This window comes from Pempheris klunzingeri, chromosome 24 (assembly GCF_042242105.1).
Source record: "Pempheris klunzingeri isolate RE-2024b chromosome 24, fPemKlu1.hap1, whole genome shotgun sequence".
Taxonomy (NCBI): Eukaryota; Metazoa; Chordata; class Actinopteri; order Acropomatiformes; family Pempheridae; genus Pempheris; species Pempheris klunzingeri.
Window position 1 is genome coordinate 13,609,252 of NC_092035.1, and position 22,725 is coordinate 13,631,976.

At 45.4% G+C, this 22,725-nt stretch overlaps 2 protein-coding genes across 2 annotated transcripts in view; both read right to left on the reverse strand.

Annotated features, from left to right (window-relative positions):
* Positions 1–543: 543 nt before the first annotated feature.
* Positions 544–6,598, reverse strand: fam117ba (family with sequence similarity 117 member Ba). Its single transcript, XM_070855337.1, has 8 exons — positions 6,581–6,598; positions 5,935–6,090; positions 3,890–3,973; positions 3,612–3,722; positions 1,918–2,061; positions 1,505–1,712; positions 1,246–1,366; positions 544–1,013 (listed from the first exon to the last, which is right to left on the reverse strand). The coding sequence occupies exons 1-8, from the start codon at positions 6,596–6,598 to the stop codon at positions 788–790; spliced, it is 1,068 nt and encodes a 355-aa protein (XP_070711438.1). The 3' UTR covers positions 544–787.
* A 3,200-nt stretch (positions 6,599–9,798) lies between these two features.
* The window catches only part of LOC139223430 (bone morphogenetic protein receptor type-2-like), a 30,961-nt gene continuing 18,034 nt past the window's right edge, over positions 9,799–22,725 (reverse strand). Inside the window, exons 6-13 of the mRNA XM_070855343.1 lie at positions 21,006–21,236; positions 17,852–17,966; positions 16,445–16,605; positions 15,804–15,951; positions 15,402–15,538; positions 14,646–14,818; positions 13,213–14,552; positions 9,799–11,671 (exon numbers count right to left, since the gene is read on the reverse strand). Of these exons, the coding sequence (XP_070711444.1) occupies positions 11,418–11,671; positions 13,213–14,552; positions 14,646–14,818; positions 15,402–15,538; positions 15,804–15,951; positions 16,445–16,605; positions 17,852–17,966; positions 21,006–21,236 (2,559 nt within the window). The 3' untranslated portion in view covers positions 9,799–11,417. The remainder of the gene's footprint in view (positions 11,672–13,212; positions 14,553–14,645; positions 14,819–15,401; positions 15,539–15,803; positions 15,952–16,444; positions 16,606–17,851; positions 17,967–21,005; positions 21,237–22,725) is intronic.

Here is a 22,725-nt window from a genome sequence, read left to right on the forward strand (position 1 = left end):
AGTTTACAGACAGCTTTCACTGTAAACAGCTGATCAAAGCACAGAACACATGTCTGGATCTAGTTCACAGGTGGTCTGAATATATACTGCATCTCAGAGTGGGCTGTGTATGTCCTCCGCTCGTCCCTGCCTTTCTGTGTGTGTCTATGGCCATCATAGTGCAAACATCATGTGCTACATGAACAAACATGATCAGAGCACTACGCTGGTTTAGCGAAACTGAGCGGTCTAAAATATCAGGCACATTTTTAACTTCTCCTTGTCGCGACCGTTCAAGTTTTGCTACGATATATCTGGCAGCACCAAAAGTAGCCTCCGTGGTCAAACTCTAGGTCGCCAAGGAAACCAGCGGCCTTTTTTTTTTTTTTTTTTTTTCGTAATGGAAGGCATATTTCATATCAAGAGAAATAACTACAGATAGAAAAAGAGATATGTCCGTGGAAAGGCGCCATGGTATAATACGATGAAATAAAAGAGTCTGTCCTTTCGCCACTTTTCCTCCCGACAAACAGGAACATAACCAGCACTAAAGGTGGGAGAAAGCGATGAAATGTTAGCTGCAAACGCCCGTGCGGGGCTGCAGGACTCTCACGTTGTAGTCGTCTGAGGAGGAGAGGCAGTGGGAAGCGCTTTTTCAACAAGATAAGGACATCAGAGAGAGCTTAGCTGGCATGCTGAAGGCATTTTTTTTTTTGGAGCAGAAGGGTTGTTGTTTCCTAGTTTCGAATGTGTGTGTGGGAGTGGGGGTCTTTTAGGGGCCGTGGGGACTTGAAGCCCTCGCGGGCCGTCAGAAGCTCTCGGGCTCCTCCAGGAGGCAGGGCTGGGTGGACAGAGGCACGAGGGACGGGGACAGGCTTCGGAGGCCCACCCCGGAGCGAAAGCTGAGGTCCGGGGCGGGGAGTAAGGGCTTGAGGATGCTGACGAGGCAGAAGGCAGAGCCGCTGTTGGGGATGAAGTTGACCTTGTTGCGGTCGGGACACAGGAAGGGAGGGATCTCCTGCAGAGGTTTGGGCCTGGAAACACGCACGCAAGGCCACATTTAGCCTTCATAACAGAGGCACTAACACCAGTACAAGTGCTTACATCACCTTTACAAGAAATGTTCACTGTAGTCATTTCATCCATTATTCATGTAAAAGTATTGATTAAAGCAGCTTCAAATGTGGTTTATTCATTTTAAGGTCATTTCGGCTGATGTGCTGCAGAATCTAAAACATTTCCAGTCTTGGGGGCTTTTCTACTCACATGGACTCCTCGAACACTTTGACCTTCTCGCAGCCCTCTGGAGGTTCTCTCTTGAACATGTAGCTGTTGTTGGGTCTGGGAGAGGCGGCGTATTTAGGCAGCGGGGAGTAGGGGCCCAGCTCTGAGGACAGGCAGAGGGGGGAGACTGGAGGTCAGAGGTCAGGGTCAGCTCCAGATCAGCCTCAGAGAGACTCTGGCGGCACGTGTACGATGTGTGTGTGTGTGTGTGTGTGTGTGTGTGTGTGTGTGCGTTGGTCACCTTTGTCCTCATAGGGGCTGCCTCCACCCGTGTCGTTGAGGACGGTGAGGTAGGAGGGCGAGATGGAGTCGGGGCGGCTGCTGCAGTTGCTGTGGTTACCACTCAGGCCGCCCCCTGAGGGAGTCTGTGTGTCGATGCTGCGGGTGCTGCTGCTGCGCTGCGGGGGGACGGGTGGGGGTGCACGGTGCCCATCTGGGACATCCTGTGGCTGTTGGACAAAACACACACACACACAAATGAGGTCACAATAACAACCCTGCACCGGGGGCTTAATGCCCGGCCAGTGGTGGGTGGGTGAGTCCTTAAAAAACCATGAATGTTAATTACTTCAGTGAAGAACAAAACGTCTTCAGGAAGGACAAAACATTGAACGGTATATTCTCCGTAACCCAAATCTCTTAGTTAAAACTCACAACGATGGTTTCTTCCTTCTCAGGGGTGTCCTGGATGGTGATGCGTTCAATCTCCTGGTTGAGACCCTCCACGCTGTTGCGGAAACGAGGCGCCGACGACTTGGATATAGGGATGGGGATCAGAATGGTCTTGGGCATAGGTGACTGTGAAACATGAGACACAGCACACACACACACACACACACACACACACACACACACACACACACACACACACACACACACACACACACACACACACGGCTGCGGTTAATACAGAGTCTGCACCACTCTGTTTCCAATGCAGCAGCGAGCAGGGAAACGCTGCCACACACAGAACAAATCTAAATATAAATACACTCTTCATATCTCTGCAGCTGTAGTTTTTCTTGTGCAGCAAACCCAAAGTATCCATTAATCATAAATATTGAAACAAGTCTAAGAAAGCAGAGACTTGGAATCATTAACTCAATGGTGCATTCCTTAGGACAGCCTACTTTGACAAATAACAGAACCATTACCTGATTCTCCTCCTCCCACACATTGACATAAACCTTTCAACACACATTTCACATTTCAAAAGCTCGGCACGTCACAGTTTTAAAGAGGAAGCTCTCGCAGCGTTCCACAGAATGATTTTCTCCTCAGTTATCGGCTTCTTATTTGTAAAGTAATGTTAGAGATCACAAGACGTCCCCCAGTGGGCGTCAACAAGGACTGGCATCCTGACCGGTCACAGTTTATTACTTGGAAAAGTGTGTGAGGAAATACTGCTCCATCCCAAAACTTTCATCCGTAAACGATCCGCTGTGGATTCATGGATGTTTATTCACAGCAGACACCGTGGACGATGATATCTCTGGGATGTGGATCCTGTTTGTGTGCTCAGACACCACTGTGTTGTGACTCAGACGGGGAATGTTTTCTTTTTTTCCCCCTCAGATTGCACAATTCACCTCACGCAGTATCTTTGCCTCTGGTCTCGCTCTCTGGGCCTCCCCTTCAACTCTCCCACCTCACAGTTTGTCTAAAGACTGAAGGGAGCGAGGAAGAGCTTCTCCTCTTCTGATTTATGGTCAGTAACATGTATTTGTAGAGGGACTTATGATGTGATATCTCAGTCTTTCTGTAACTACAAAACAGAAAATGGAAAGTCTTTATCTTCGTGTCACTCCAGGCACATACAGTGAGTGTGTTCCTGCTGTTCTTTGTATCGGTGAATGAGCCTGTGAGAATGAGGTTTTGTGAGAAGCGTTGCCTGACCATCAGCCAGACCTCCTTTCTCTTTGTCTCAGGAGGAGGCCCAGAAAGCAGGACAGCTGCACTCCAGCAGACTCCGCGGGGAGCGCACGGCCGCCTCCGCCGCTGTCGGCGACACACGCACAGCGCGGCAGGAGTGGGCATGGGGAGCGCGTGTGCGTGTGCGTGACTGTCCGCGGCATTCGAGGAACCCACTTTAACTGACTTTCTGTAAACCAGAGGCCGTTTAAAAGCCAACGTCACATTTCAAATTAACAAGAGACACGCGCGTCAGAGCCGAATAGGGACATGAGGAAAAGTGGAACGTCCTCAAAACTGTCAGGGAGCCAGCCTAGTTCCTCTCAGATACTCTCTCACACTCACTCACACACACACACACACACACACACACACACACACACACACACACACACACACACACACACACTCTCCAGCACCGCGTCTCTATTGATCACCTGCGACTGGATGATGGCGTGGCTGCCATTGAAAGGGGACTTGCGGTCTTTATCCCTCCGATGGCGGCTGCTGCGTTTGCTGCGCTGAAGCTGCTGACGCAATTTGGCAATCTGAAGAGTTTCACAGACAGACAGACACTGTAATGTAGATGTATACAGACATATGTTGTTAATGGTGGTGCCTGTGAAGGCTGCAGCACAGTTTACAACACAAGAGACATTTTGCTGTTCATTTTCTGGCTGTTTATGTGGGCTCTGAGTTCAGGAGAGAAACTGACCTCCTTGAGCTGGTCGGTGCTCCCACAGGAGGCCGAGCGTTTGTGAGAGCCCCTCCTCCTCTCATCTGCCCAGGCCCTGGGGGTCTGACACACACACACACACACACTGGTTAGAGCTAAATATCAAACATATGTAGCACAAAACAGTCAAATTAGAAGACGTGGGGAAAAAAAGCAACAAGAACATCAGACTTTGATTAAATAAGCTATAAATAATGCCAATCATAACCTCCTAGAACTCAGTTTCTAAAGTCTTTCTGTCATTTAACGTGACAATATTTTGTGTTATTGGGTTTAAAGTAACAAAAACCAAAGTGTACGCAGTAGGAATGAAGTCTGGTGGGCAAAGATAGGACAGATCCATTTCATTTCTGCAAGCAGCAGCCACTGATGCTGCTTCATGTCCTGATGCCTGCCAGACATCTAACATCCACATATCTGATAGGTGAGAGTAGTGCTTCCCAAACTGGGGGTCAGGGTGCCCTGAGGGCTCCCTAAGATAAATACAATGGGTCACAAGATTACTGCCAAAATGTGCTTCTTACTGAGTCCATTTGATTTGTAAGGGGAGTCTATAAAGTCTAATATTCTGTATTGTGCAATGAGAATATTTCAATTTTTTTTCTTAGATTTCTTGCAAAACATCCAACCTGCCTCGTTCTTTCTTGTTTTCAAGACCACAAGCTTCTATTTTTCACATGCTAAAGCAATATGAGCAGGGAAATGCAAAAGGAAATACTGTTACGGGTATAAAGTAAATGTAATAAAGATGTTAAAGATGTTAAAATGCTAAAGTATATATGGCACGGTGTGTTAGTGAATTATCACATCATATAAAATGCAGAATGTGTCAGAGATGTTAAACTATATGATAAAATGTGTCCATGCTCGGGTGCAAATATGTGTATGTAAATAACAAGACAATTGTCATTGTACTTTCAGTAAATGAGGTTTGTAAGATTTAATTATGAACAGAAAGACAGAGATTAAGATTATTAAAAACATATGCATGCATTATGTATGCAAAAATCCTTCAAATTAAATAATGCAAAGGAGAACTGCTCCTGATGTCCCCTGCACACGCTCTGCACCATAAGCTGTGAGGAGGGGCCACAAGGAGACATTGCTTCATCTTAGGAACCACAAGCCAAAGATGCTGGGAATCACTGCTCTACAGAGACCAAAACAGGCACTAGAATTGTGTCTACAAACAAGTACTGTCAGCAGCACCAAAGAGCCCCTGACACACTGTGAATGTGGTAGAGTATTGTGGGTTTTATATGACAGCAACAATGTGCGTGTACTACGAAATGTTCTCTTCCGCGGTGTAAGAACAGACCAGACCTGAGGCGATTTTGAAACGTCTGTTTCACCACACTAGTTGCTTGACTGAGTTGACCTGCTGTTAATCACATATCTTACAGCTACGGTTTGACCCGAGTCTGGTTCAAAGTCAGTTTGCGAGTGTCAGAGGCAACGCAGCGCGATGATGCAACCGCCTGCAATCTCTCTTCGCCTCTTTGCATTAACTGCCTGCTTTATAAACACAGATGCTTCTCGCAAGCATCTAGTATGGCTTGTAGAAAGCATGAACACACATAAAATAAAGACCTGTCTGACCTGCACAGCTTTGCCCAGCCTGATGGACAAAATCTCAGCAGTAATTTGTACCATATTTCTGGACCTTTTTTGAGGCATTTGATCACTATGATCAATATTTTAGTACAGAAAATGCAGAAATGTGAGCTACACAGCATTTGTGTGGTTAAAAATATATATATTTCAATTGCTAATCACATAAAGTACTATTACACTGTGGTGTGCCCCAGGACTCCATCCTTGGGCCACTATTATTCCTACTTTATTCAATTTACCAAATTTGTGAAACATAGTTGCTCTCATAAAGTTTACCACGTTTTTACTCACTGATTAAAGAAGCTAACTCCAGTTTGAATGTATATTTGTATTTCTATGCAATTTGTTTGATTTTAACCTGTGCATATCAATAAACCTCATGCACCACACACACAGCACACAGCACTCACCTGCGTCGCTTTGTCCCTCATGTAGGGAACGTGTTGGTGCTGGCTGTCGTCCTGAGGCCAGGGACCTGTCAGGTGAGAGCCAGCGAGCGCGCCCTGTGAGGGCCACAGCTGGACGCGATGGCGGGAGACCGAGAGGAGAATAGGGAGCAGAGAGCGCTCGGAGGGAGAAGAGGGGGACGCCGCCGGAGGACGTGGAGGAGAACCGCAGAGAGATGTGGGAGGTTAAGGCCACTGATGCAGTCTGAGGAGGAACAAGAGGGAGGAGTCTAGATGAGTTGGGTCTGCCAGGAGATGTAAACAAGTTATTTGTCAACACATGGTAAACACATCAACAAATCATCAGACACACAGCTGGCCTGCAGGATAAGCTCACGACTGTCTTGCTCTGTCTGTCTAGGCTTGTGTGTGTGTGTGTGTGTGTGTGTGTGAGAGTGCACGTTTGTGTCTATGAGTGTGTGTGTAGCGAGATTGATGTTAATCCGACCCGTGCTGGGCAGAGCGGATATGCCCCCGCCCCCCTAAGTCTCACACAACCCCCTGGTTAATGGCATTAAAACAGCTTAAAGCAAAGGGGGGGTGCAGGTGCTGGCTTTTGCCCGACTGACCCTGATTCAGAGATGCAGCAGCATGTTTTGCACGGGTGCACGGGTTCACCAACACCCATGAGCCCTTGCGGGCTTTCAGCCACCATCAGCAGATTCTGATTCCTAATTTCAAACACCAGTTTTTCACTGGACAACAAACATTTCACCATAGAGCTTTAATGCAAAAACACCCTGGTTTGGGCTTTATGAAGATTTGCTGCTTTTCTTTATTTGATGTGATAATAAATTGGACATTTTATAAAACACACAGAAAATTGATAAACCTTGAAAATAATCACTGGCTTAATAGATGATGAAATCATTGTTTGTTGCAGCCCTAATTCACTACATGAGGCTAATTTACATGTGATTATTAGCTGAGGGATGGCAGTTGTTTGTTTTATGTGAATTGTGGTGCTTAGAATAGAGTCTAAATGAGAGAATATACAGTGAAGATAGTCTGATCATAGGTACCCATAATTATCCATTTTATATCCACATGTACATGTATTTTACGCTAAATGATGCACATTGCATTCAACTGCACTGACATGTTAGCTCAAACAAAACACAACACATTTCAACATTGTTACTCATACGCTATGTACGAACACACAGCTTTGACTGGCACTGCTGGTCCTGGAGCTAAATTTGGCAGGGGCCTTGACCAGCGCACATCGCTGTTGCTAGGGAACGGGGGCCGACTGATCTTCACACAGCCGTGCTTGTATGTGTGTGTGTGTAAGTAAACAGGGGTTTGGGCATCAGCAGTCTGCTAGTGAAATGCTCAGCCTTCTATATTTTGACTGCTGCCTTTCCTGTCTCAGTCTGTGCACAGCGAGCCACTACGATGCACTGCAGGCTGACAGCAGTAGTAACTCTGCTAATAGTAGTAGTATAAAGTCAGGCTTTTGTGATGGTGCTACACCGATTACCACCTCAGGTCACGGACGTTATTGATCAGACAAGAGCATTAGTGGGACAGCGTGTTCAAACATAAAGCAACAAACACAAGATTTAAAAGCATTATTCTCTCTATTCATCCTTTGCTGTGTAAAATATCAGAAAATAGTGAACAATGCCACATTCCAGACCCCCAAAAGCCCAAAGTGATGCTTTCAAATTCGTTATTTTGTCCATCCAACGGCCCAACATCCAAAAGCAGCCAATTTACTGTTGTTGTACTACTTACAATATATCATAGAGGACTAAGAAAACTAGCAAACGTTCACATTTGAGGTCACAACCAGAGAGTTAGCTTTGCAAAATGACTTGAACCGCAATCAACAGAGTTGCCATTTCATTTTTTTGTTGACTAGCTGATCGATGAACTGTTCCACGTCTAGTTTATGTGACTGCATTTGCACATTACTTGCCTTTACTGCCTTATCTGTGCATTTTGGATGTAATGGAACAAAAATGAATGGAACAAGGAGACTTTACAACCACACACAAATACATTTATCTTGCACATTGGATTTATAATGTAAAAATTAGGCTATTATGCTTAAAATACACAATTTTTGGGCCTTAAAATTCTTCCCCACACTATATACTGTAGTTTCATTGGTGAGATTGCTCACTGCATGTCAGATCTCCATTCAGTCTCCTGTGCATTATTATATAGGCCAATTTTGTTTACTGGGACAAGCATGCACCCCCTCCCCGCGCATCACCACCATGATCACAACACACTCCACGCTGGTGCAGACCTCCATCCAAGCTCCACATGACAGAGGAGCATCACCCGGGCTAGTGATGGTGCGGTTATAAATATGTGTGTGTGTGTGTGAAAACAGGGGAAACACGCTCACCTGCAGAGATCGGGGTGATCTAGGTGCGCTGTGTGCAAATAGGCATGGAGCTCCTCAGCACCCCAGCTCCTGCTCATGGACTCGAGGATGCTACAGTGGATACAGGCGGTGCAGAGGGACCAGCGTGCAGGCTACAGGCGAGGACAGCCCTTTTGGATATAAACAAGCAGTCATAGAAAAGAGACTAAAGCGTCTTCGTGGGTGCCGTAGTGACACAGTAGGTGTCAAAATGGGCGTTGCTGTATTCGCACCCTGCCTCCTCCTCGTCGTCGTGGATGGATGTTTTTCTCTCCCGGCTGATGCGGCACGACGGCTGAAGCAGCTGCCGAAGCGCTCTCTGGTCGAAAGGGGGGAAACGAGTAAGAAAAAGGAAGAAAAGGCGTCGGGAAACGACGGGAAAAGATAACAGAAGGACAGAAAATACAGGAGGGGTAGAGAGAAGAAGGCGGTGATGCTGGGCTAGCCTCGGCTGACACGACGGGAGAGGGACCAGTGTGAAGACAGCCGGAATAAACAACTTCACTTCCGCTTGTCCTTTTCAAAGTACAAGCAAAAGCCCCGGATCTCCAAATTTTAACTGGACATTTGTTGGGGAGAATGCATCATTAAAACACATTAAACGATATAGTGGTGGTTTGCTATATTATCTTATCTTTAAATCAATTTGATATAATCAGTAAGTGTTAAAATCTAAATGTAAGACCTTTAGTATTTACATTTTGTTCCATATTGATGAATTAAAATGGTACAACTCAACAAATTTGGGACCATGGAGTATTCTAGCACAAACACAACAGATCACATTGCATGGATGTCGGGGGTAATGTGGGTGTGAGAGTTTACTAGAGGCTCTCCTGCAGGCTGGTGCAGTTACTGGCATCATGAAGCAACACAAAACACTTACCAATATTAATAGGTGTTCATTGTAAGCATACACTAGATTTTCCATTGCATGCAATTACTGCCACATAAACATCAGCTGCATTACTGATAAACAATATTCATCACAAGGTCGCATTTCAACTCTCCAACGACACTTTTATTTTGAAAGCACGTCGGCTAGTTTCCGGTGTCGCCATGGCTACCGCTCGCAAGCTTGACGCAGCAGTGGGAGAGCTGTGACGTAACGTGCCGACGCTGCGCCGCTCGCGCTGATGCTGCAGTTGCTAGGGCGCGTGGAGCAGACGGCGGAGAGGGGTGAGGTAAACAAGCGCGGGGGAGGAAATGTCTCCCTCATGTGTCGATTTCAGCGACTCACGGCGACTCCAGCAGGCTGGTTAAATATGAGGGGGCTCCAGAAATCTACAACGAAACATTTAGAACCATTTAGACTCATGCACAGGTATTAGTGGGAGCTTTTAAAGGAATAGTTCGACAACTATTACTGTTTTAAACTGCATTCAAAACACATTAGGTGCAGAATATAAGGCCTGCATGAGGCACGTCCTTCACTGATGTAACCAACAATTATTTCATACATTTATTGAGAATTTTTTCCTCCATATTGACTTGAAAATGTTTACAGAAACTGCACCGAGCAGACGCATAGCAATGGAATCAAAGGCCATGTCCATTGAATGCAAAACAGAATTCCATAAAAATGATGCAAATATCAATGCAATACACATACATATGTTTTTTTTTCATACAAATTACAGATTACAAAAACATAAATGAGATCTTGTCATATGCCCTGAAGCAGCGCTGAAAATACAGAATGAGTACAATGACATTTCAGCACGCCTGTACAGCGCTAGGCCCCGACAACTCTAATGCTTGCTGACGGAAAGAAACACAACACGTGCACCCTCACACACGCACGCACGCACACACAGAATCAGTCGTTTGAACATCAAGGGATGAGACAACAAGAAGCAGAAATAATATCCAGCGTGCTTCAGAGGGGTTTGGTTTTTTTTTTTTAGGTTTTTTTTTAGACTAGTTTCAGATTTCCAGCGGAGTTCAAAGAGCAGAATCTGGGCTTTGTTTAGTGTTTCTAGTCCTTCAGTCACATACAGACAGCTAAACACAGAGTCCACAGTGAGGTCAGGTGATAGTGGTACAGTGATTGCGTCGGCCACTGTAACAGATCCCTCCGTAGATTTGATTCTGGTGATTGTAGTTTTAAAAGACCCCAGACTTTGAGCTATTCCTGGTGTAATTGTGCAAGCAAGAGGAGTTCCATGAAAACCCACCTTTTCCAGTCAGCTGGGATTGATTGTTAGTGTTTGTGCCCCCTAAAAATAGTCCAGAGAAGAAGGAAAGAGAGGAGGATTGTCATCCATGTTCTCCTCTTGAGTGAGGGGGTGATAGCGCGTAGTGGATTGTTTACAAAAAGATTGTGACTATTCATAAGTGCAACAGAGATTAACATATCAAAATAATGACGGGATAAAACAATGACCAAAATAAAGGAAGCGATAAAAACATCGAAAGCATCTAAAAGCTACATCCTATTGCACAATTAAAAATTATGATACAAAAAATGGATACATAGTCAGAAAAGACAAAAAAAAAAAAAAAATGGTATTGCATACAAATCAAGGGAATAAAAGAAAAGTTAAAGTAGTTTGTTCTGTCTTTTAAGACCGTCAATTCTTTTACGGAGCCTACTCTCGAACGACGACGTACGAGAAAGAGAGCGCTCAAAGTGTTGATTGTTTTTCATCGCCTTTTTAAGTTTAGAGACCACTCCTCGCCGTAGTCACACCAGACAGGACTTCTAAACACTGATTTTAATCGGTTCAAAGTGCACAGAGACAAAAAAAAAAAAAGAAAAGAAATCTGTTCAGAACATTGCTATGCTTTTTGTGGGGGATGAAACGTGAAGCGAACCGACAAAGGGAGGTTAATAAAACGCGGAAACTGTAGCGGGTGAGAATGCTGCATAGCTGGATTCCATTTAAAGCAATGCCGTCATCAGAAAGACACACAGGAGCGAGACAGACCTAATTACTGTACATGATCAGACTCGACTGTTTGTTCACACGACACTCCATAGCTTCCTCTTGCTGATTGAGAGCTCACCAGACTAAACCCAAACGCTCTCTGGTTGTTTTTGTCAGTCCTGTCAGAGGGTCAGTGTTCACACGTGCGTGTCGCTTGGCTCGCTGGCCAAGCTCCCCCCCCTCAGGTAGATAGCTGAACTGGACTTGGGCCGGTTCTGACTGTGACCTTGGCCGCGGGTGGACCCGTTGTTGTTAACCTCTGGCCCCCTGGTGTCTGTGGAGATGACCCATGTGGTGGGTCGCCACTTCTTCAGGGAATACGGTGTTTTGACGCGCTTTTTGATCTTCTCTCCTGTCCCCAGGGCTCCGTCTGGCTGAACCAAGCCCCCCCCTGGAAAACACAGAAGGACACTGATCAGTATCATGTGTCGGTGCCTTAAAATGGGGTCGTGTTTACCATGTTCATGATAAGAGTCCACTTGAAGACCATGTGAGTTCATTATTTGGTGGACGGTAAAGTAATATATTAATATTTTAGTCGCACAGAGTTTTTCTTTTCTAGGAAAATATTCATCTCCTACATTAATGTACGTTACCAGAATAATTGGCCTCTGAACAAAGACTTTTGGCACCCGTGTTGCTTAACAGCGGTGTTCTCATCACATATAACCACCTGAACATGCATATCATGTACATGCATTCCCATGTCATGACTAAGAGCTAAGTGGCTCCATTTGAAGGCAGCAGGTACATTTTTAACACCAGAGAACATGGAACAAATTCAGCACCAGTCCCCTGTAGGGGGCCATGCAGACCACGTGTCCATGAAAAAGGTCTCAATAGCATTTAACTTACTTAAAAAGGAACTCCGGCAACTCTGTATTATGCCTCCAGAAAGTTTCTGGACCCACAAAAAGCAGAATGGTCTGAATGGAAGCAACAGAAGACAACATAATAGCCTTTTAGTCTGTTGCCAAGCTCCCAAAACACTGGAGCCTACATTTCCCATAATGCAACCAATATAATCTCATTAGACAGTCTGGTAATTGAGGGTTTCTGTTTTGTGTAAATTTGTTGTCTCCACGCCGAGATAACCCTGATGACATCACGATGACATGATGACATCAGGGTTATTTTCTTACAGGCTGAGTAGTAAATGGATGTTTCTCTGTAAAACTGGTGTAGTGTCCCTTTAAGGTTACATAGTTGAGTATAGTTGATCTATTTGACAATTAATAATAATGTCATTCAGCCACAGAGATCATAAATTGTCCAAAAACTATAAAAGCACATCAGTGAGCCACACTGTTGCACTGGGTGACATGCTCCTTCATTACCACAATCCCAAACACCGTAGTTTATTTTGACTTGATCCCACACACACCGACCAAATGTGGACTAATCCACCACTGAATATAGTCCCCAACAAATGCGCCATTTCCTCCTTTTTGAGTAGCGTTTGCTAAAAACAACAGTGAGCCACTGTTTTGGGATAATTACTGACCCCTTTTGAAAATAAAACCATATATTTGTGAGCTATTTTCATTTTCAGCAAGAGCCAGCGGGCTTAGGACAGGTCATAATGTGTTCAGAGCCCGATGCGTTTTGGGAGTTGGTCTTATTATAGGATGGTGATGAATAGAGAATATCGCAGACTTAAAATTTTGTTCAGACAGAATAGAAGTGAACTGAAATGTACATCTGACCAACAACAACCAACTGCTCTACTGTTAATTCAGGCAAATACGTTTGGATAGAAGGTTTCACACTCTTTAAATCTCACACTTTAAATGTAGGAATAAAAATGTCAACTAAAGGTTTCCCAGACAAATAAAGTGACCAAATGTGATTGAGCTGACATTAATAGATTCCTGCTGTGGAGTTCTGGACATGACAGCTACTCTTGTGTGAGGTGTGAGTGTATAAAGTCACCTAGTGAGGACAGGTCCTGTGTTGTGAAGGACAGGTCCAGGGAGTTGGGTCTCTCAGGCCTGCGGGCTCTGGGCTGCCTGAGCAGGGCCTCCCCTCTCATGGTGACTGCAGCTTCCCCCTGAGGGGCAGCGGTGCCGGATCCCGAACCCGAGCTTTCACCTGGGGCCCCCGTGGTTTCCCTGCTCCCTCCCTCCCCGCTCCCCTCCTCCTCTCCTCCGTCGCTCTCTCCTCCGCTCTCCCCTTCCCCCCGGCCGTGGCCCGTGTTGCTGTTGTTGTTGTTAGTGTTGGGTCGGGCTGAGCGGAGAGCGGCGACGCTGGAGGACGTGTCTCTTGGATCGGGCTGCTCTCGCTCGCGGCTCAGTAGTGGCTCATGTTCGTCGGGGCTGGCCGTGATGACGCCAAGGCTCAGACGGCTGTCGTCTGACCTCAGGGCTGCGGACCCATTCTGAGTTATGCTGGATCCTCCGAAACCCGTCGCTCCACCTGCAGCCATGGATGACATCCCGGCGCTGGCGTGCCCGTTAACTGCGCCGTTAACACTACCATTAACATGCGTGTCTCGTAGAACAGGTGTGTTGTTTGTGCCTGTGCCTCGATGAGCCTCTCCGGCTGTGTTTGTGCCTGTTACTACACCAATGTTCATCTTTGTTCCCTCCACCTGCCGCAGGTTGGACTTCCCTGAGCGTCCGAACTTGAACCTGAGCGAAGACGACGATGACTCCTTCTTGGTGGGCTTGGTGCGCAGGGGCAGACTGGACGGCCTCTTGGGCAGGTTCTGCTGCTTGGGCAGGGGGAAGATAGTGGTGGGCATGGGGGCAGCGGGGTCCGATGTCCCTGTGGCCTCACTGGCCATCTTGATGAGCGGGTAAAGGAGGCTGGAGCTGCCGGGGCTCAGTGGATCAGGAGAGCAGAACTGCTTCTGTGAGTGCTCCATCAGGTTCTCGTCCGAGCTCTCCTTCAGGTTCTTGTCCACCTCTTTCGGGTCAAGCTTGGTGGTTTCCAAGTCTTCCTGGGTCAGGTGGAGGCAGACGGGGACTGTGGCGACCCCTGCAGGCCCCTCAGACTCAGAGATGATAGTGGTTGTTGTGGTGGAGGCTGAGGGGCTGCCTCTCAGGCCCATGCTGTTGCTGCTGCCCTCTGGGCTGGGCAGCCGGGCGTTGGCTTGCTGCTGGCGCTCCTGGTTGATAGAATTTCTGTTTCTCTCACCGGTTCCGGCCCCAGCTCGACCGCTCACAGAGCTACTGGTGTCAGCCTGCGTGTTCTTGGCCACGCCTTCGTGCTCTTCAATGTAGGTGGAGGGATGGTCTGTGTACGGCCCAGACTTTGGCGTCATGCGATTTCTGGCAGAAAAAATATTGAGAGGCAAACAGTGTTAGAGAGAACGCTGGAGACAAGTACCGCAATGACAGAAGCGGCTCTGAGTGTTTGCCTACCTCTCGTTGTGCAGGGTGGTGGACATGGGGTTCAGAGTAGGGCTGACAGACTTGGAGCGGTCCCATATGAGGAGCAGCTCTGCCAGTCGTTCCTCGGCACACTGTGCCGTGAGACGGGCCTCTGCATCCTGGTCCCAACAGTCCTCCATCGTCTCTTTCAAAGAGCGAACCGCCTGCAGGAGACATCACGACATCACAAAACATTTCCTGGATCTAAATCACTTCTCGTCTGCCAGTATGGACAGAAGGAACAAATACAGTGACCAATAACTGCTTTAATGTGTGGCTGTATTGTTATAAGACAGACTTGAAAAAAGGCAAACGTGTTTCGAACAAAGGGAGCTGCTGTGTATAAATATAATATATATATATATAATATAAGATGTTGTGGCGGTACTTTGGATACTTAGACTTGAATTAATCTCATCCACTGTGTGTCCAACTGTGGCTCTGACATTTCTGGCCAATCACCTTCATTGCACTTTGTACTCCCTTTGCTCTCACTGTTTCCTGTATGAATAGTCACTATTAATAAAGGCAAAATGGCAACAAACTGATCTTTGACCAAAAAAGAAACTCCAGATGTTTCTCAGATAACTGAAAATAACTGAAGTTGTAGTGACTGTTTCCCAGTCTGCTGACATTATCTAACTCTTGGATATATTGTAAATTTCTCCGTCATGGGACTAATAAAGGAATATCTTATCTTATATTGCAGTGTTACAATCCGAACTCTGGCTTTGCTCACACACATACCAAACTGTTCTCTTTCCACGCCTCAGGGAATTTGGGCCGTTGCTTCTCCCTGGATACCAGGACCTGCATGTCCTCAAACGTCGGGTGGTTCCCGGCTTCCGCCTGAAAGGCCATCTGGTACTCTGGCACAGACTCTCCTAGAGGTAGGACAGGAAGAAGGGGGGTATGAGAGATCTTTCATGAGGCAGAAATATTCATGTCAACATTTCCGGCCCTTCTTCCCTCTATGATAAATGTCTATTTAATGGCTCTCTGCTGTATGTGGTGGGCTCGTTCTTGTCTTGATTGCGATGATGATGACACATTAAAACAATACTACAAGCATTTGTGTATTGGAAAAGATGCAGCTCATCTGATCCATACAACAGACTTCACACAGTCCTTCTTGTCTGTCCGTCTCACCAGGGAAAAGGTCGGTGCATCTCATGAAGGTCTCCCAGTAGATCAGGCCCAGGGCGTACATATCAACCTGCTTCAGCGCCGACTCACAGTCCCTCAGGTTCACCGCCCCCTCCAGCACCTCTGGAGCCATGTAGCGGATCGTCCCCACCTGGTAGACACAAGGATAAAAAGGAAGTGTGGTGGATTTAGGAGGGGTGGGTGATGAGAAACAGTATGTGACGAGAGATGAAGGATGAAAGTAAAAAGCGGGCAAGGAATGACTTGATAATACAGCATGCTAAGACCTTGCATTTCCACAGCAAGCTATATTCTCCTGCTTTATCTTTTTCCACATGTTGAGGACATCAGATAAGAGCTTTCCATGGTTTCTTTGAGATATCTACATAACAACACACCACGGATTGATTATGTGCTTAAAATCTATTACTGGGTGTGTAACAGCAAATGTAAGCGACAGATAAGAAATAAAATTAAAAGATAAACTAAATAGGAATCCTGTAGGCCTTCATTGAAAATTGACAGCAACAGTATGATTCTCTAATCCCCCCCCCCCCCCAAACAAACCAATTTCGCATTCTTTTGAGCTCATATTTAGATTCTAAAAGCTCAAATATCACTTCTGCTTCCTCCAGGACACTTACCTCACTTATAGCGGCGTTTTCCTCCTCCCCGTGACGCGCCGGCCTGTTCCCAGTCAGCTTCATGGACAGGCCGAAATCAATGATGACACATGTGCCGTCCGCCTTGACAAGAACATTGCGGCTGTTCAAGTCCCTGTGGGACACCGCAGGCTTGTACAAGTCTAGATGGAGGAAGAAAAGGAAAACAAAAAAGGGAGGCAAACAGATGATCAGAAGAAAACACAAGACAGAGCAATGCTAACTTATCTTCCACTAAAAATCTACATCACTCCCAAAATTCTCTGCTTCCCAGATACAATGTACTCAGGCACTTTTTGTGGTATTTGCTAATGAATGATAACATCCAGGAAATCCCTTCACATTGCTTTCCATTCCCCTCATTAGTCATTGTTCACCAAAGCATGCTGCACTGTCAACAGACAGCTAAACCCCCTAATCTAATCTACAACAATGGGATTAAGACCATATCAGAGTAGCCTCTGCCTGCAGTATTTTACTGGCCAGCAGAGGGCGCACTGAGGCAGAGGGCCACTGGAAATTATGGCAGCCACCACAGTTATCTGCTGCCTGCTATTGATGTGCAGGAGGAGTGGGGGAGGATGACGACTGTGTCAAAGCCTGAGAGATTCTGCTGTTAGCAGCTATGCACACAGCTGACAAACACCAGCCCTCTCCTTCTCTTGTGAGGCCCCGCTTTGCCTTTAGCAATCTTTACATACTACCGCAAGTGCACTTTCTTCCCTCCTCACTTCTCAGCCTGTTTGATGTGTATCTGTGCTGATGAAGAGAAAAGAGTTCAACCGCTGAGGCTGAGATTTGATGACATGAAAAAAGAAGGAAAAAAAAAGTTGCCGCTTGGTTCAGTAGTCACTCCTGCCTCCGAAGACTGATTTCATTGAGCCACAGGGATAGTCACATGTCATCTGAATCCCTAGCTTGCCTCCGCCTTCCTTCCCCTTACTTGTCCCCCTCGCCATTTTTTACTCTCTCTCAGGCTAGCTTGAGGCCAGTCTATAAATATCCCCGGCTGGGCGTGCACGCAGTGTGTACGTGTGTGTTTGTCAAAATGCAGGGATGCAAAGCGCTCCAAGCCAAACAGACCCACGTGGAGCTGCAGTGTGCAGGTCGTAAGAAGGCTCAAGTGCCAGGCAGGCAGACAGGATAGACACGCGCACACACACAAAGCCTTTCTAAACCATCTAACTGGGCTACACAAACACAAAATGTGTTCTAATTTACTACAACAATTCTTTGTATGTGTTTGTGTTTCAGTAACAGATGGAAGCAGCAGCCTTAGAACTTGAGCCTCAGTAAACTGTGAGCAGTTATGTAATTAAGTCTGTGTGTGTGTGTGTGTGTGTGTGTGTGTGTGTGTGTGTGTGTGCGTGCGTGTGTCCTCCAGCTCACCTCCTTTGAAGAGCTCTGTGTGCAGGTACGCCAGGCCACGGGTGACGGAGTGAGCGAGCCGACAGCTGCTGACCCAATCGTTGGTCTGGACGCTCAGGTACCGACTCAGAGAGCCCTGAGGAGGACATGAGGAAAGGGGACAGGGAAGGGAAGAGGGTGCAGAGAGTGAGGGGAAAAAACAGATGGAGAGGGAAGGTAGAGAGTCACTTTAAAGATCTGAAAAACAAGTATTGTAGCCTGTGGAGGGTTCTCTCAGCCAGCAGGCAACAAAAAGTCTCATCATGTCTAACTTATAGGACAAGGCCAGCGGTGATTAAGCTAGCTAACTTGTGCAAAGCCCCATCTCCAGACTGACTGGTCTGGCGATTACAATGATTCTACACATTATATGAAGTCCCTCCACAGCGCTGTGAGCTCAGCTCAACTGCTTCCCACTCCCCCGATGCCTCTGAGGCGTATCTGGTTCAGGAGATTGAAAGTCTGATGATAACTGACCTCTCTGTGGTGAATAATAAAGTAAGTCACCCCGCCAGCTTACAGTCATTCCCAGAGCAATCAGTGATTGATAAGGCAAGGTATCTGTGGGTCTATATTTTGCAATACAGCCTTTGTTGGGCAAATAGCCAATGGCCGGTCACCACTTGTTTAATAATCTACTGGGCATGAGTTAATGTAGTCTCTAAGCTTTGTAGCTTTCCATTTTACAGCTCTGCTCAGTGCTGTTCTGGTGTTACTATTAATAAAGGACTTTGTTTAGAACTACGGCTGTCTGCAAATATTGTCTTGTAATATGCACATGTTTATTTTCTGATTTGTTTTTTTAATTTAAGTACAATTTTGTGAGGATTTTAGTCTGGTGTGTGTGTGCTCAGATCAGTCTTAGTGTAATACCATAAAACCGTTTGTGTTAGTTTATATATATATTTAATAGGACAGCGCTGAGGCATCTTCCAGGATTATGCCAGACTTAATAGATTTACACGAGTACTCTACTGATTTAGTATCGCACTTCTATAACACTGTAAGACTCATAATGGACAGTTAGAGGTCTGGTAGGCTCACTTTTTTCTGACTCCACACCCCTTCATTTGATTCATCTTTAAACATGCACTCTTCAGACGTCACACAGCTCAACCCTACCTCACACACATTCAATTTCACCAGAAACAGAAATCTTTACTTTGGAAATTTAGATTAAATGGCATATTCACCATCAAAAGAGACAATTTGCAGAAAGATTATCTTCACAATCATAACTGGGAGCACTAAAATGTCCAGAAGTTATGAGGTTTTTGCAGGTGAAACACAATGTGGTATTTTGGCTGAAGAATTGTGAGTAAAGATAATGATGCCTTATGAGGAGTACCAACAACTCCACAAAAATGTTTACCAGAAATTACGCTAAATATTATTAATTTCCTTCCTCGATTATCTCCATCAGCCTTGATAATCCATTATAGGCCAGGCCTTGATGCACAAACACACACACAACCCAACACACACATACACACATGCACATACACTTAATCTTTTCTTCCAAAATCAATCACAAGGCAATTCGCGCATCCGCTACTAAAGAAAATTACATTAGCTCTCTTCGTTTTAAATAAATTATATTATCTTTTACTTGAATGCATTATGTGTCCCAGTCTCCTGTCCTGGCTTGCACCGCATTTCCATGACAACATGTATTAGAGAAATGGTTAGGATGCACAATAGGATCCTTTCATAGGCTGGCTGGGGGTCAGCTGACTTGTAATTACAAAGTTGAAGGTTTGGACAGATTAAACGACAAAAAAGGTAGTTAGCTGCAGCCCTATTTATTTTTTGTCTGTTGGCCTTCACCAAAATGTCAAGTGCTTGTTGCCACTGCTTTGCCATGTGCCTGTTCTCCCCCTTGACTACTTCTCTCCAAATCTCTGCGGCACTTGAGAATGACTGTCAGAGAAACTCCAGACACATAACGGCACCTGGAACATGCTCGCATCCTACAGGCACGAGACGAGATGGGGCTGCCCACGGAGCAAATGTGATAAAATTGCTGCTCTTCTGGAGAGTTGAAGTACGCCAAGATGCGACCAAGGTGTGAAAATATACAAAGAAATCACTAGAGGTGGCTATTTCTATGAACATCATACAGTGAAATTGCTCAGAGAGATTGAATAGGGCAGGGCTTTGTTCAAACAATGCATCATGGTCAGTGAATACCCACTGTCGCTGGGCCAAACAAAGCTAAAGTTGGCTCCCTTTGGTAAGTTTGGTACCATTTATGGTCAGTATTTTTTCACCAATGGCCATTTAGTGCATTTGCATGCTGTGATTGGCTCTCTATGTATGCTTGATGCTCTCTTGTTAGTCGTTTTTATTATTCCAGCACTGGATTCAAATTGCCTTCACATGCATGAGGGATTCACAAGAAATAATGCAGGATGTAATTCAGCATTGCTGTTTGTAATTTGATCTCATTGATATCTGCTGCACTGTTCACTGTCCTACCGCCGAAGCAGAGCTGGATTAAATTAGTGTTAATGCTAACCCTACTTTTCCCACTGTTGCTGCTTCACATTGAAAGCACTCAACTGGCTTTAAATGTGACGCAATCACAGGAAACGGGCAATGTATTAACTGCGATCATTCACAAGTCAGTGGATCAGTGTTGAACATTGCAAGGCGGAGAATAAGCAGTCACAGCGAGCTTCACCTCCACCTGCAACTCCTCAGTAAGGTAACAAACTCCTTTCACTGTGTCCTGCTTTGGTGTGCAGATCGAGGTTGCTTATTGCATGATGGGAAAAGGCCAATTGTTGGTTGACTACTTTATTAAAACAACATGAGTTTGTTTGGCTGCACTGTAAATTGATACACCAGTTGTTCATCTGTTTTATTTCTGACAACGTGGCTGCTCAAGGAATAATTGCTGCCACTAGAATTCTGGGACCTGTAGTTTAAACTGTACTTGTGGTCACCACGGTAACCACTGGAGTTGTCCTGTCAATCAGGACTTTAAACAGCAGTATTTCAAACACCAAAGGGCTGATTTGCCCTTTACCCCTGACCTCCCAAACTCATTCAAAGTTGCAAATTTTGCCAAACATTGGTCTGTATATTGAAACACACACTACATATAAAACTACCTTCGCTCCCCACTACTCACATGTGGGTAGTAGTCCATGACCAGCAGGTACTCTGTGCGCCCCTCTGGGCCAGTCCGCTCGTCAGCAGCCACAAACCGTGCGATGTTGTCATGCTCCAGCAGCGGTAGCCGGTAGATGGAGCATTCATTGAGGAAGTTTTGGCGGTTGGCTGCAGTGAACACCTTCACAGCCACAGGCCGCTCATCCAGAGAGCCACAGTAGACAGCGCCATATCTGCCACGCCCAATCAGCTGAAAGAGATAATGGTGGGACAGGGAAAACTATTTATAGACTTTTTTCTGTAACTCTAGACCTTTAGCTCTCGCTTGTTTAAAGAGAAACATTAAAACAGTGTGGATGAAATGATCATTCTGTTTGTGCTGCTTTGAAATGTCACAGGAAAACTGACAAGCCAAGATACAGAAAGAGTCCTTGCCAAATACAAAAACGAGAACCCAAACAGAAACACAAGAAGAGAGGTACAAACACAAAGACAGGGCGGACAGAAGAAAGATAGGAAATAAACTGAATTACAGGCAACCAGCAGGGTTAAACAGTTAAAATGGCTCAAAGTTAGCTGGAAATCATTCAATTAGATTCCTGAATTAGCCAGAGCACAGAGTGCCATTAAGGTCCAAACAGTCTGCTTTTAAAGTCAACAGCATGGGTATGAAATGAATTGAGGCATGCATTTCTTTCTGTGTGATTTCAACCTCCATGTCTGCTCAAAACATTTATCTCCGGCTATGAAATGTACTGTGAAAGCATTGGATTGTTTTGTCTGCGAGAAGCCCCCCTCCCCTCACAATGAGTCTGATGTGAAAGAACGTGTGCCTGCATATGATAACGCACAAGGACAGTGCTCTGAATTCAACTCCTGCCTGAAAAGATATTATTCTCTCACTCTGGTCTGAAATGCACTAAATAGATGCCAAAAGAGGGGAACAAAAACATTGCTGCGTCTCTGAGGTTGGATCATTATGTTCAGTACTGATTGGCTGGCTGGCGTTTTTGTGTTGTCATGAAGCGCAGCAGAGGCATCATTTTCTGAGACATCTAACGTTTCACATAGAAGACATCATACCACCGTAATGCATATTGAGCCAATTTGCTAGAAACCATGTATAGTTAATATTACTGCGAGTTATTTTAAAAGAAAACCAGAGTTTTTGATTTCTATCAGTTTTTCTCTCACTCAGCCAGCCACTGGCACTTGCTTCAGAGTTTTCATTATGATTATGATCATTCCTTATTTAGACAGACCACTCCGTGCTTGCTTCTTGGTTTTGTTAGTACAGTAAAACACCACCATGTTTCTTGAAAAATAAGAAGTAATAAGCAGAGCTTGGCTGTTTGTAAAGATGACACAGTTAGAGGGGAATTCACTCTTGCATGCCCTGATACATGCTATTTTGCTGCTCATACGCTGGTGGAAAAATCCCAGAATTTTCCTTTCAGCAAAAAGAGTCTTATAATGCTGTGGAGTCTTTCAATGATAGAAATCATTACATTATAAATACGTACATAACGTTTAGGAAAAATAGGAGTTAAATGAAAGTTAAATTGTACTTTAAAAAGTTACAGCTGCCATCGTGCCGTCTCCTGTGGCTGGATTTATTTAAATCTGTAGCTGCATTCATTTCCCCTGCTCGCCTTTTAATCCCTCCACCCCGCTTACTGTGGCTGAATATCATTCAGACTCCATTGACTTCCTATCACAATATGAACTCTTCCCACTTC

Bases quoted from the DNA above. Each gene is read 5' to 3' on its own strand.
- fam117ba (XM_070855337.1), bottom strand. The intron at 3,723-3,889 runs GTCAGTTTCTCT...GAAACTCTTCAG, and splicing joins GCACCGACCAGCTCAAGGAG to ATTGCCAAATTGCGTCAGCA. The intron at 1,367-1,504 runs GTGACCAACGCA...GCCTGTCCTCAG, and splicing joins CAGCCCCTATGAGGACAAAG to AGCTGGGCCCCTACTCCCCG.